The sequence below is a fragment of the Leucoraja erinacea genome, chromosome 33 (assembly GCF_028641065.1).
Source record: "Leucoraja erinacea ecotype New England chromosome 33, Leri_hhj_1, whole genome shotgun sequence".
Classification (NCBI taxonomy): Eukaryota; Metazoa; Chordata; class Chondrichthyes; order Rajiformes; family Rajidae; genus Leucoraja; species Leucoraja erinaceus.
In genome coordinates, this window is record NC_073409.1 from 8113466 (window position 1) to 8128910 (window position 15445).

Consider the following 15445-nt stretch of genomic DNA (forward strand, 5'->3'; position numbering starts at 1 on the left):
AACTTAGATTGTTGAAAAATCCAAAGTGGAAATTCTACCCCAACGTTTAGAATGAAATAAACACCCTTTGGCGCAATATTCTGCCTAATCATTGAAAGACCTTTTTGATTCATCATTACTAAGGGGCATTAATACACAAAGACAATATGGTAATCACGTTTACGGTGATAAATGAAGATTATATGCACAATATGTTGCACTAATGTAAAATGATACTCATCGGGATAGTCAACTAAAGCCTGCTGAATATCACTTTACATCACTGCTCGATATAGTGTATATAGTCTCTGAGAAACAAAAATGCTACTTACTTTGAGGTATGCAAGCATTTTATATCCAAACACAACAGGGAACAGCCGTCACACTCCATTGGCATTGTTGGATGTGTGGGGGAAACACTCAGTATGTTTGAGCTGCTATTATTTAATGAGTGAGTCAGACTGAAAGTTTTAAAAATTGCCTTTATTAAGCATATTGGAGTCAGGAGGACATTGAGACCCACAGTGCATGGCTGATTGTTCTTATACACACAACTTACGTCTAACTAGGAATCGTGTGATGTGGTCCAGGGTGCAAATAATGATTTGATTAAACCTTAGCCCTGGAAAACCAGTGTGTGTTATTCATGAAGGGATTGTTCAATCATTCATTTGCTGAGGCTTACTGTCATAAAACAGGAAGCAATTCTTTTGAAGAAAAGTTACATGTGTGCATATAATGTCAGCAAGGTTACAAGTCGGGAAAGCACCAATGTTTGTAAACATTTTTCATTAACAAATTTGGATTCTCAATACACTCCCTCTTCTTAGGCCCCCTCCAGTCATAGCTGACCATGGGTGTCTCCAGGGTGCTATTCCCTATATGGAGGACGCCTGTGTGTGACTTTGTTTAATGTGGGGAGACTGGTGCACAGATTGCCAATCCACGGTTCTTGACAGATCTGGGTCAGGATCCAGTGGCATGGAGTCCAAGACGACCGGAGACCCTTTTCTGCTGCAGCATTCATTAGCCTTCCCAGCTATTGTGACGCTCCACTAAGGTCAGCCATCGTCCTCCGCCTGTCCCACCATTGAGGTCTTGGCTGGATTGCTCTTTGTCAGAGACCTCTCCCCTCGACCTTACCGCCATGGGTGGTCCTTCCAGGAGCATAGTTCCAGACGGCATCGCTCTCAGGATCTCAGGTCCGCACAAGCTTCTCCACCACGACAAGGTGACATTCCACACTCCCTCACCTTACCTGAATCAAGGTAAGCACAATTGCTACAAAGCATTCCAAACTAACGTCTTTACTAGCTAGATATTGCTTATAGAAAAAAAATAAGAATCTTGTACCATAGAATTTAGCAGGCATAGGCCAAAACTTCATTATGTTATTTTGATATTCAATAGCAGATAATTGACGTGTTTATCCTATGCTACCCTAAGACAACAGACGATGTGTGCCAGATAAACAGTACGGTTCTATTGATTCAGTGCATTGTACAATATTAACACAACGGTCATTTGAGACAAACACAATAGTTTAGTGAGGCACTTATTCACATGCAATTTTCAGTAAACACTTCCACAGAATTCTAATATTAGGCTTGGTAATTGTGATTGCTTGAGTTCTCTCCAATGGATCCCACTTCGCAGGGTTCCTTCCTGGCTGCACGTGGCTTCTCTCAGCTCCCACATCATGATCAATCATCTAGATGCTGCTCCTCCCAAGTGGATGTAGGGATGGCACTGTACGGGTCCATTATCACCTTAGCACATCGAACAATCATTACAATTAGGAAGAGGCACAGGAAGACAAAGCAAGCCAACGTCAATCCTTTGTCCACATCGACGTAAACTGGTTCAGGGGTGGCATTCTCCATTGCTTTGGACATCTTTCATCAGGTCGGCTAGTCACTGCTCCCATCCTGAAATTCCTACAGATATAACGGAGGTAGACATGAAGATTTAAGAGCAAGATTATAAAACGAAAAATAATTGTATTTCTAGAAGCACTAACTCATCATCTTCCCAAAAGCTTTACTTTCGGTGAAATGTTTCTGAAACCTGCACACTATCATTATATAGGTAATTTGTCAGCAACGATCCACAACCAGTGATGCGAAAAATGCCCAAGTAATGTGTGAGTTTCTTGGAGGAATATATGTAGTCCATGTAGGCAAAAGCACTGCAGTATTTGGAATGCTACCATCTAAATCTCCTAACTTCACTTTACTTTAACTCTCCCAACCTCTATCCTCAAACTTTAGATACATTTTCTACGAAGAAAACTTTCTACTCATCTAATAATTCATGTTCCTCATAATTTAGCATAGCTCTATCAGGATGTCCTGCAGCTTCCCCCACTGTAAGGAGAACAAAAACAGCCTACCCAGACTCGCTTCACAACTGAAAAATTCTATCCCAAGTAACATCCTGGTGTGCTACTCTCCAGTGTTTTTCCATGTTAGACCCAGGGTAATTGTTGGGGCAGTGGAAGCTCTGGACAATGAGTGGTGCATTGTCTAGGATGAGTTTAAGGTCAAGGCCAGGATAGACCTACACTTCCTGGTGGGCTCAATGTTCCCACTCTTGCTCCTCAAGGTTGCTCTGAGGGAAGACGTTATAACATATTTACACAAGCCTCTCTGGTCTTCAGAACTCGTGGCACTTGCCCACTTTCTGAGAACTCTGATAATTCATGCACTTTAGCCTAAATGTTCCATCATCTGAGTTCCTAAGATGGAGAACAGCCATCCTCTGTTTTAGTTCAAGATTTAGTTTGCTCCACTCACTCACTAGCAATGGTGTTTGTACATGCAATAGGCAAAGGGTAATGATCACTTAAATGCAGGAAGACATGGAAGTCTATACTCAATACAAAAGAAATGATATAAATGGCAACATAAATGGAATGAGAAAAGTATATACCTGCAGAAATGTCCATCAAGATTGACTTCTACCATCCTGGTAGTTCCATGCTATAATAAGAATGATGTTATTGACTAATCATATAATGAATCCCTCCATAATAGTCTGCAACAGAACCATTGGGAGGGATGCCCCACTGGTCTGATACCATCTGCTCCTGCAAATTATACCTCGTGTCAAGTCTCACATTTTTCCATTTATCGTACAATGATCATTATTTTCTGGAAACAAAAGATTGAACGTGTTTATGAATGAATCAATAACAGCTGCTTCTTCCATCTCTCCAGGGAGCTATTTCCATAGGAGGATCACTGTCTCACTAAAAATATTTCCTGGATTTAGGTTTGAATTTATCCCCTCCAGCAGTGTGAATGCACTGGATAAATGCTGCTTGTTTCTCAAGGTCAACACTATCTTGCCACTTACAGCAAACATATCATCACACCCTTGTACTCTCTAGTTCAATTTATATAATACTAGACTAAGTCACACGGGAGGCCTGGTCCTCCAACACAACCCGTTCCCCAATGCAATATTCCACCACTCACCCGTTCCCCCAACGCAACCCGTTCCCCCAACGCTATATTCCACCACTCATATCCCCCTCCCATCAAATCCACCCCTCCCTGCCCCCCTGCACTCCACCACCCCTCTACCCCACTCCCTCCTCTCTTTCCACCCTCCATTCGGCCCTTCAAGCCAGCACCACCATTCACTGTGATCATGGCTGATCGTCCCCTATCAATAACCCGTGCCTTCCTTCTCCCCATATCCCTTGACTCCACTAGCCCCTAGAGCTCTATCAGCTGCAGAAAGGCCGTTGAAGTAAAGGCCTGAGCTTATCAGAAACAAACTGCCCCAACGGGAAGCATTATCACAAATATTGAAAAGCACAGAAAGGCATTAATGTATTTAATCACTTCTTTATACATTTCTTCTTCTATTGTGGTGTAAATGTCTCCCGAGTTCTAATTTCACAGATCAGTCAAGAAACTCCCTGGCAGTCATATTGACATTTTAAATACTTGTCCCACACAGACACCTCGTCCCAAAGCCTGGTGCTGAGGCTTGACCTTCAGCGCAGGAACAAAAAGCTCTACATCAAACAGTGCGCGCACACACACACACACGTACACACATGGTGCCTGATGATCTCAATCACAGATAAAACAATAAGGTTTCAGTGCCAGCATTTCCCCAGTTGTGTCAATGTGTCCATCTACAGAGGGCCAAGGTGTGTATTCATTTGGAAGGCAGACAAAATCAATCAACAATCTGTACTTCTGTAATCTTTTCCACTTCCAAACAGAAAGCTCTAAGAGATGTGTTCAAACGGGTCTGTGCTGGAGATAACTTTATAATTACATTTATTTTCAGCACTGTATGTCTGGGGAAAAAAAGTTTTTGGAATACTATTCAAGCATTCTTCAGAGTACATTCTATTGTTATCTCAAATCTATTCAATTAATAGAATCTGGTTCTATAGACAGACACATGGTGATTGTATTTTAGAGACAGCAGGCTACACTGCTCAGTGTAATGGATCAAAATTTACATCCCTTTTTAGCTGAATACTGCTGATTTGATTTCATCCATGACGTTAAACCAATTTCAACCCAACAAAAGGATTTATCTCCTTTTCCAAGTACATTAAAACAGCATTTATAATCGGGTCATAAAGTGCTGGAGTAACTCAGCAGGTTCGGCAGCATCTCTGGAGAAAATGGATAGGTGACATTTTGGGTCTGGCTCCTCCTTCTCCTTATCATACTCCAGCCCTTTGCGGGGTATGATAAAGGGTCTTGACCTGAAACTTCACCTATCCACGTTCCCCAGGGATGCTGCCTGGCCTGCTGAGTTACTCCAGCACTTTGTCTTTTTTTTTTGTAAACCAGCATCTGCAGTTCCTTGTTTCTACATATATAATCTGGTAATATGGGCAATAAATGCTGGAAATGACCAGCAGGCCGGGCACCGTATTCGGAGACGAAAAGCAGAGTTAATGATTTCAAGTGCAGAGAGGAAGCCATACTGACTGGATACATCATGTTCTGGTTCTATAACACAAACACATAAGAACAAAGGAGACTGCAGAAAGTGGTGGACACGGCCCAGTCTATTGTGGGGGTTGACCTCCCCCTCCCCCTCCATAACACCTGTGTATTTATTAATCATACATCCTACATTTTCATCTAAATCATTAATGTATATAACACTCTAAGTACACTAAGTTGCAGGCTTCCATTCACAAATAAACCCCCCTTGCTTCCATTGATAATTATGCCTCCGATTATGAATCCAAAATTGCCAACTTGTCCTACATCCCATGAGACCTTAACTTTGTCACTGTCTAATTCTATTTCTCAAAGTGCTCCCTTAATGTGAAGTATTGGTTAGAAGGTTCAACTGCCAAACCTACCTGTTCAACTGCTAAATCTGATCTCTTCAACTCTGGCTTCCGTCCAAGTAAAAATGAATTGGAAATTGGCTGTCTGCATAAATCATGCATGAATATCTCGTTCGAGGTTTATTTGCAGTCTTTGCACAGCTGTCAGAGAAAGGTCACATGAAACGAAGGCACAAGAGATAAAGATACTGCAGTGGTTGAGTTTTCGGGCAACAAAATAGAATTGCTCGCTATGTTGATGGTCATTCCTTTAGCAGGCATGATTAAGATTGATGTCGGGGTGTTGGGGCAGAATATAAGTTGGCGTCCCACACAAATGTGATCTTACAGGGTGATGTTTGGAACTAGAAGTATTCAATTGCAATGTACTTCAGCAAAAGGAGCATGTTTGAAAAACAACTTCATAGTGAAAAGATAATTCTCACGCGGGTTAGACCCACTCACAATCTCGGCTGACTAGGATGCTTAAGTGGGATAACATGGAGCTAGTGTGAACAGGTGATTGATGGTCGAAATGTATTTGGTGGGCTGAAGGACCTGTTTCCATGCTGTGTCTTTCTATCAATCAAAACCATATGAAAACCTTGTGGTTACATTGCTCCTACAATTTCTATTTTGCAAAGAGAGAATTGCTTTGCTTAGAATGATAAATGACACTATTGAACTATAGATTGTGGCAAAAAGTAATTGGAATGAGGTTCGGACATATTGCAAGAAGTCAAATTTCTTAGGAAATGTTTAGTCGGGTACATAGGTGACGTTGACACATTTACCTGACCATTTTAGACCAATCATTGGTTCATTTACTTGAGTAGTAGATAAGTTACAACATCATTTCAATCGAGCTCCATTGGGAACCATAACCAGTGGATCCTACAGGATCCTCTCTTCACATTGTGTTTTTGATTTTTTGTTTTTGGACTGAATTCTGTTTTTAATTTGTGTTTCTGTGATGTCTTTATTATTTATTTTATTCTGATTATATGTTTTATTATTCCTGTTAATCTCTGTAAGGTGTCCTTGAGATTTCTGAATTTATTATTATTATTAGTGATATTATGGTGCTCCTGAGAGCTGTTGCAGTATTATGATGGGTTTCAGGATTGCACAGATTGAGATATGATTGTGTGTCAGTTAATGGATAAGTATATCAAGATCAAGTTACTTAACACACACAACTTAATGTTCAAACAGGCATGCAAGTTTGCAATATTGATAGACAAATCATCTAAAATGTGAAGAATTTAGATGAGGACCAAGTGTTAGTGTGGACATGAAATGACAACTGAATCTGCTTATCATTGTGACCATGCATTCATTTATCCCTCAACAACTGTGTTAACTAATTACAGTTTTGAAATAAATTCCTCATTCAGCCACAAACACAGCCACTGTTTGTTAAATTTAATTCACACTCAAGAAAGCACGAATCTTTGCGCAATTTTAAACAAAAGGTACAAAGTTCTGGAGCAACTCAGCAGGTCAGGCAGCATCCCTGGAGAGCATGGATAGGTGATGTGTTGGGTTGGGACCCTTCTTCACTTGGTTCTGATCCTTCCGTTGTCTTGTTGGAAGACACAAGCAGTTACACTCTGCGTGATCTTCATAAAACGTCTCCCAAGAAACAATAACAAAACATGAATTTGGCTATGATATGACACCAAGAACTTCCCTGCATTAATGTAGCTGATATTTTCCACCCATGGTGGCATTGGGCAGCTCGGTGGCGCATCGGTAGAGTTGCTGCCTTACAGCGTCAGAGACTAGGCTTCAATCCTGACTACGGGTGCGTTCTATACGGAGTTTGTACGTTCTCCCCGTGACCCCGTGGGTTTTCCCCAGATGCTCTGGTTTCTTCCCACACCCCAAAGCGGTGCAGGTTTGTTGCTTAATTAGCTTTGGTAAAAATTGTAACTTGTCCATATTGTGTAGGATAGGGCTAGTATACTGGAGTTGCTGGTCGGTGTGGACTTGGTGGGCCGAAGGGCCTGTAACCGCATTGTATCTCTGAACTAAACTAAAATGGTGCATTCCTTCAGTATATGGTTGTTCTCCATTATCTCTCAATTGTTTATTAATTTGTTTGTTAATTACACTGGAAAATATATATTTTCCATATCCTCTCTAAATCTCCTACAACTTATCTCAACCTTGTGCTTTTTATTTATTGCCAAGTCTGCTAGTTTCTCACCAGCTACACTGTTTGTAACCCTCAGAAGTTTGTAAAGCACAATCAGAACTGGCATAAAGTCAATGGGCCAAATGGCCTAGTTTTGTGTTGCAATAATGAAGCATGGAACTGCTGACCCCATCCAGCGGGGTTCACTGCTAATCTTTACTGTAAGGAAAGGCAAAAAGACTCGGATTTTGTTGCAATTGAACAGAAGTTAATTCGTGGAGCTAATTAGAATCAGCAGCCGTTACAGTCATATTTGTTTGATTGAAAGATACAGCATGGAAACAGGTCCTTTAGCACCCAGTGGAAATCCACGTGGTCACAGGGAAAACAGGCAAACTCCACACAGACAGCATCTAAGGTTGGGATCAAATCCAGGTCTCTGGCTCTGTGAGGCAGCAGCTCTACGAGCCATTTTACTTTGCCATAGTGACCAAAGGCAAATTTCTTCCCACAACTTTAATTGTACTGAAACATTCTAGATCAGCCATTTTGCCAGCTTCATCCCACAGGCAGCTGGTATCCCAGCTGTTGTGCCAGGGCTATAGTGGGCAAAGCTACCCAAGAGAAATTTGCTCTTCGGAGCCCCCACAGGAGCAGATAACACAAAACTGACTCTCTGGAGCTCCCAAGGCGTTTTCTGAAAGCATTAGAGAAATCTTCAGCTAATGCTTTCAGACTAATCAATAGCCCAGCCGATCGCTCTCCTCAAGTGATGCTCTGTGCCAGATTGCAGATTGATGCAGCATTATCTCTTCGCATGAATCATTACTGCCACTGAAACTATATGTTCTAAGCCAAGAATAACACCGTAAATCAGAGCTCTTTGACTTCTTGAGACCTCTCCGTGCTTCATTGGAAAGAAAATAATTTTTAATTCAATATTTTAGTACATTCAGAAGCCATTATTGATTCTTAATCAATTTTTAAAATCCTTTATGTTGATGGACACTGAACTGAAGTGTAAATCAAATAATTTTTTTTTTGTTACCATTAATGCCAGCTTTGGGCTTTTGTACAAGGCAATTCAAGAGCTCTCCCGAGTTTAAAAAAAAAAATCAAACTCGTGGTAAGCACGTAGAATGAACGTAGTGGGTACATCGGAGCTCGGGGACGTCTCTTAGCGGTTCGTAACGCTAACGGCAGATACTTGGGAAACGCGGTAAGCTCGGGATATCATTATCTGGAGGGCAAGAGTTTAAGGTAAGGGGTTAGAGTGAGGATCTGAGGAAGATTTTTTTTTTTTAATGATTTGAAAACTGGAGCCATGGCCTGATGTGGAGATGGAAGCTGCACTCTCACAACATCCCAGCCAATATCCTGGTGAATCTTCTCTGCACCCTCACCAGTGCAATCGCATCTTTCCTATAGCGTGGGGAGCAGAACTGCACAATGCTTCAGCTGTGGTCTAACTAATGTCATATACTTATACCATATTTCCCCTGCTCTTATACTTTTATGCCTCTGCCAATGAAGGGACATATCCTGTACAGCCGGATTATCATTTTGTCTGACACCTTCAGGGAACCTTGGAGTTGTACACCAAGCTCCCTCTATTCCTCAATGCTACCAGTATTTGAGTCCTATTCTCATTAGCTCTCCCAAATGCATCACCTCATACTTATCAGGATTAAATTCCATCTGCCATTATTCTGTCATATTGCCAACTGACCAATATTATCCTGTAGTCTAAGACTACCTTCCTCTCTATTAACAGCAGCGCCAATGTTGTGTCATCTATGAACTTACTATTACATCTCCTAAATATCCAAATCGTTCATGAATACATCCAATGATGAGGGTTCCAAAATGGAACCCTCTGGTACCAATGGTCACAGGTTTCAATCTCCAGCAACACTCTACCTTCACCTTCTATTACCAGGCCAGTTTTGGTGCTAAATTGTCCACTTGTCTTAACTCCCATTTGCTCTAAACCTTTTGTACCAGTTTCCCATGTGTCGCTAAAGGGCCTGTCCGACTTGGCCGTCATTTGCGCGCCATTAACGCGACCTGGTAGCGCGGGGACGGGCGCATGGAGTGGTTTGGAGGAGTGTGGAGTAGTGTGGAGGAGTGTGCACTTCGTCCTGCACGAAATCTTCGCACGCCACCGGCCTGTCGCGTAACTGACGGCCAAAGTGGGACAGGCCCAAGACCCTGGCGTGGCGCAATGTTTCACCTGCAACAGAAGCAGGCAAACGATCGCCGAGCTCGGCCTGGGGCTCATGGCCGTTGCGGATCCGGATCCGCCCCCACTCCTACGCCCAGAGCGGGGCCAAGACGATTGGAGATAGACACAAAATGCCGGAGTAACTCAGCGGGACCGGCAGCATCTCTGGAGAGAAGCAATAAGTGACGTTTCGGGTCGGGACCCATCTTCAGACTGAAGAAGAGTCTCGACCCGAAACATCATCCATTCCTTCTCTCCAGAGATGCTGCCGGTCCCGCTGAGTTACTCCTGCATTTTGTGTCTATCTTCAAATAACGTCACGCGCTCCAGACGGCTGTGCAGACTTATGATGATGTGTGCGACCATCGCACATCAGTCACTACCGACCTGTCACGTAAATGACGGCCAAGTGGGACAAGCCATTTATTCTCCAGTATCTGAGCCCAAATAGCATCAAATACTCAGCAGCATCCACAGGTAATGAGGGTGGCGAAAGTTAAGCCCCAACAATAAGCATCGCTCGGCTGCTTCATCACTACACACCCAATACACACTGCGGCAATGTCTCATTACAGCAGCGCTCTGCTGCTCAGATCCGACGTACCTGGTGAACAATCAGCAGAATAAAAGTTCACTTAATTACAGTTAGTGGAGAGAATCAAGTAATTTAAGTAAAATTGCTCTTTAATGAGGAGCAAGGATTTAATGGAATCACCCGAGCTTGCTGGTGCAGTTAATCCTTTGCAATTGACCGTTTTGTTATTGATTTGTATGGAAGTGATGGGAATCTGTCTACACTGGACAATATATGTCCCCTCTATTCCATCGGTCTCAAGTAGAGTCCCGCCTGCAACATTGACCATCCATTTCTCTTCACAGATGCTGCCCGACCCACTCCAGCACTGTGTTTTACTCAAGGTTTGTAGATTGTCATATAGTGGAGTTGTTCCTGGGACTAGTCGAAAACTATCTATGGGACTCTGGAAATTAAAATGTCTTGTTTATAAGCTTGCACTAATTTTTTAGCTGTCATCTCAACATGGAGGAAGTGGGACTGCGAACACCTTGGGGTTAGAAGGTTGTGACTTTGGGCCCTACCTCAGAGGCCTGGGAACAAAAATCTCAACTCAAGCTTGACTTGAGTCAAGACAGTGCCATCTTTTGGACAAGACATCAAATCAAAGCTTTTTTCTGCTCAACCAAGTGAATATAAAAATATTCCATGAAACTGTTCTGAAGAAGGACAAGCAAGTTATTCCCAGTAACCTGGTTATTATTTACCCCTCAGTCAACACCTCTTTAAACAAAATCTGTACATTGAACCTTGAACTTTTCAGGAACAGTTTCCTCCCCTCAGTCACCACTCTTCTATTCCTCAGGAACAGCTTTATTCCTCTGTCATCAGGCTTGTGAACAATCCTTCCACAAGCTAGAAAACTGGCCGATTCACCTCTACCCCTTTGCTGACATTGGACTTTGTCTCTGGAATCTGCCAATGCTGAGAACTATATGTTGCACTCTGAATCTTTCCCTTTGCTTTGCCTATTGTACTTGAGTTGGTTAATTGTGTTTATGTATAGTATTATCTGATTTGATAACCAGCAAAACAAAGCATTTCACTGTACCTCAGAGTACCTCAGTATACGTGACCATGATAAACCTAAACCTCATGTTTGCAGGACCTGGAGTGCACCCCGCAAGGTACACAAAAGGCACTGTTTAAATGCAAGTATTTTTTTCTTTACAGTTCAATTTCCTCTATTGAACAGAGGATAAGAGCAAGAGGTACATGGGAACACCGGAGCCTTCAAGTCCAACACTATCCTGAATTAGAAATTCAACATTGCAGTTCTTTCTAGATCATTGGTTCCAATAACGACTGCAAAAACACCGTAGGGGCATCTTTGCCTCATGGACCGCAGCAGTTGAAAGGGAAGGCACGTCTCCAACTTCTCAACTGATGGGCCACAATTGCTGGCTTTGCTCATTCAGGCAACAATACGCTTTTGAATTACAGGTGCACATTATGGGGGTTATGGTGTGGAGATTATCATTCCTAATGGTTACAAATCAGAATGACTTCAATTTGATTTCAGTGCCTCAATTTATGATATCAGAACCGTAAATATCAGCTTCCAATGTTGGTGTGGGATTTAAAATTTGTGCAACGAAGCAAAAAAAATAAATCAGAAATGTAATAAAAAAAAATCATGTTGGAAATACTCAGTTAGGCAATAGATCACTGTCCTCCCATCCGAACTGGGAAAAGTTACAGCAAAACAATTTTTATGAAGTAAGAGGACACGAGAAGAAAACCTCTGAAATGGGATAGAATGAAGCAGGAATTATTGAGAAGAGGCCATACAATAAAAAATACTGCAGATGCTCGAATCCTGAAATAAAGGCAGGAAATGCTGGATACACTCAGCAGGCCAGTCAGCATCTGTGGAAAGAAGAACTTTAGTGTTTCGACAGGTAACAAAGAGGGCAGTAAGGAACTACAAAGAGTGGCGCCTGTAAACAGCAATGTTTTGACAAAGTAAGTTTTAGTGCAATCACCACAGATCCAGTCATAAAAATAATCTGCATGAACTTTCAAAATGACTTTCCTTCAAGAACTGCTCAGACATTAAGCAGAGTCCAATGTTCCCAATGGGGTAGAGGCAAATCGGACAGTACTCTAGCTTTTAACACCCTTCACCTCTACAACAAATTCTTCCCATTCATTTGAGTTTTATTGATGATTTGAGATTATAAAATGTCTATCAGGGAGAACTTCCTTAACCAGCTGTTAAACCAAAAATCACTGGAGATATAACTCATGCATTATAACAAACTCAAAGAGTATGTGGTTACTTCTCCCAGGTGGGAAGTAGGGATGTGGGGGAACGTATTAATCCCTTCCAGCGACATGATAGTGGCTCAGAGAGACTGTCTGGGGGTTTAGCTACACTCAGGAAAACTTGTGCGCCAAATAGAAAATCAAGTTGATTAATGAAAAGTACCGACAGCTATTTTCACACGCCCATTTTTGGTCATAAATCTTGTTTGGATTTTACAGCCCAATTCTGCAATTTCAGCCAACACTCACTAAAACCACTGCTGAAATCTTAGCTTACAACGGCAATTTAAAGCCAATCCACATTGATCAAACCAACAATTCACACGTTCTCAAATTCCGATTCTCTTCAAGTTTGTGATATGCCTGGTTGCTAGTTTATAGCTGCAGTTATAATTAGAATGCTGTTGTGGTCCCCAAGAGATTGCAGCCATGGCAACAGCATTAGCATTTTAATGGGAAATTATATTTGACACCCATGACCTGTCATCAGGCAAAGTGTTTCTGAGGCATTCAGTCACATACACACAGAGATCAGAATGGTACTTTAATGACGATTTAGTCAAGTGAAGGCTTTCATGTTTCTAAATTAAGAATCAACATGAGGCGGACGTAATTTAAACTGCAGTAAACTGCATTGTCACTCTGCCCAGCTTTCTGACAGATTACACCATTGGTTTATATTCAGTATTCTTTCGAGGTAGTGACCTAGGTTTCCCTGCATTATAAAAGATCCAAGATGCACACCTGACATTTCAGTCATCCCACCCTTGAGATCTTACTCCCCTGCTTCTGATGAGAATCAGAAGTCACATAGTTAATTAGCAGAACAGTTGGCCCTCCACATGCACTCTGGTGTCAGGTCAGTGTTTATTTCAGCGCCAACTTTGTGGAGGACGGCTTCAGGCATTGTGCCCAATTTGAGAGGCATTTTGCTACATTCACACAATAAAACAGGAGCAGGAGCATCAGTCCCTTCAAGCCTGCCCCACCATTGAATATGATCATGGCTGATCTACGCTAGCCTCAACTCCTCTTCTGTAGCTGGAAACCAGCTCCCACCAAACACATTTTGGCAATTGGTGCTGATACCATTGGAGAGAAGGGTGACACATACTTTATCTAACTGTGCAGGCTGAAAGTTACATAAATTGGTTTCCTACATTACACATGAGATTACACTTGAAACCTGCTTTGTTAAAAAAGACGCAAGTACCTGCAGTTGCTAGTTTACACCAAAAGTCACAAAGTGCTTGAGTAACTCAACGGGTCAGGCAGCATCAGTGGAGAACATGGATAGATGACGTTTTGGGTTGAGACCCTGATTCAGACAGATTGCAATGGGGGAGAAAGCTGGAAGAGAGGTGGAGGTGAGACAAAGCCTGGCAAGTGATAGGTGGATAAATGTGAGGGGTGTGGAGGTGTTGATTGGCAGATATTTCATTTGCCTGCGTTTTTTACTTCCCCCCCCCCCCCCCCCAACCGCCTCCCACCTGTCTTCCAGCTTTCTCCCCACTACTATCAGTCTGAAGAAGGATCCCGATCCGAAACATCACCTATCCATGTTCACCAGAAATGCTGCCTGACCCATTGAGCTATTCCAGCACTCAGTGTCTTTTTTTGTTAAAAAGGAACTTAGGTTTGTCCTGATGTTGTGCAAACACAAATCTTTCAAAAATTACTTTAAATCTCCTAGGCACAAGCATTTGCATGCCTTGAATTTTGCCAGCTCTCTGCAAATTGTCAGATAAGGACGTTACAGATGTATACTGAGGATATTGGATGGATATTTCTGGTTCAGTTTGATCGTGAGCTGTTTGCCTCAGCAGCAATTATTGAATAATTGAGCAGCCGAGCAAATGTAATATTGTGGCCCAAGGTGTACAATCATGTCCTTACATCACAGAGCAAGTGCAGGCATCACTAAAGTCGTTTTCCTGGGTGATTGTTGATATATCCCCTTTCACAATTTACCACAAAGCCCACGTTTTGTGCTCATCCCTTATTATTACACAGCTTAATTTACAGAGAAGTGTCTGGTGTTTCAATTTAGTTTCATTCAGACCAGTCTCGGCATAAATGATTCAACCATCTGATGAAGATTAAAACTGAGAGCAAGAGATTTAAAATTGGTGTAAGCTGCAGATCTGGGGATCCAAGGAGATACAGAGAAAATAAAGTAAATGAGACTGCTTATGATGATTGTTGGATTGTAAATACCAGAAAGAACTGGCTAATTACAAAATCAGAGGTAAGGGTTAGTGGAAACAAAATGAGAGCAGGAGCAGGACATTACACTGGAAGAGATGAGACTCCTCCTAGCAGGCAAAGCAGATCACTTCCAAAAGATGTAGTCTGCATTTATGGAACTATTACAAGCATAAGGTGCAATAGTAATTTAAAAAATAAACGGTACCAGGATCTGGTAACGGGGGGTAAAAAAACACGGTTGGTATATCCTTTTTTGCGGAGTTTTGTGTTATAATAGAGCGATTGTTTCTCCTTTTTTTTCTTTCATTTCTAGGGTCTATTTCCTTTCTTTACTTCCTTCTCTAACTTCTTTTCTAAGGGGCTTTCTTTTCCCAACACTTTCCTGCACCTTCACGACTCTTGCTCACTTTCCTTACTTCTTTTATTTCTACCTTTTTTAAAGCTCGAAAAATGAAGTGGCACAACAAATGTAATAAGATATATGTGATGTGTATTACTGTAACTTACTGTACTTCTAATTAAAAAAAAAAATAATAATAAATAAAAAACTGAGAGCAAGAGATTTAAAATTGGTGTAAGCTGCAGATCTGGGGATCCAAGGAGGTAGAGATAAGAAAGCAAATGAGACTGCTTATGATGATTGTTGGATTGTAAATACCAGAAAGAACTGGCTAATTACAAAATCAGAGGAAAGGGTTAGTGGAAACAAAATGAGAGCAGGAGCAGGATTAGGCA

At 41.8% G+C, this 15445-nt stretch overlaps 1 protein-coding gene across 3 annotated transcripts in view; it reads right to left on the reverse strand.

Moving 5' to 3' along the window:
* Window positions 1-1676: 1676 nt before the first annotated feature.
* The window catches only part of LOC129712623 (cortexin domain-containing 1 protein), a 34425-nt gene continuing 20656 nt past the window's right edge, over window positions 1677-15445 (reverse strand). For all 3 annotated transcript variants that reach the window (XM_055661186.1, XM_055661185.1, XM_055661187.1), the window contains one exon: window positions 1677-1916. In XM_055661186.1, coding sequence (XP_055517161.1) covers window positions 1683-1874 — 192 coding nt within the window. In that variant the 5' untranslated portion in view covers window positions 1875-1916 and the 3' untranslated portion in view covers window positions 1677-1682. The remainder of the gene's footprint in view (window positions 1917-15445) is intronic.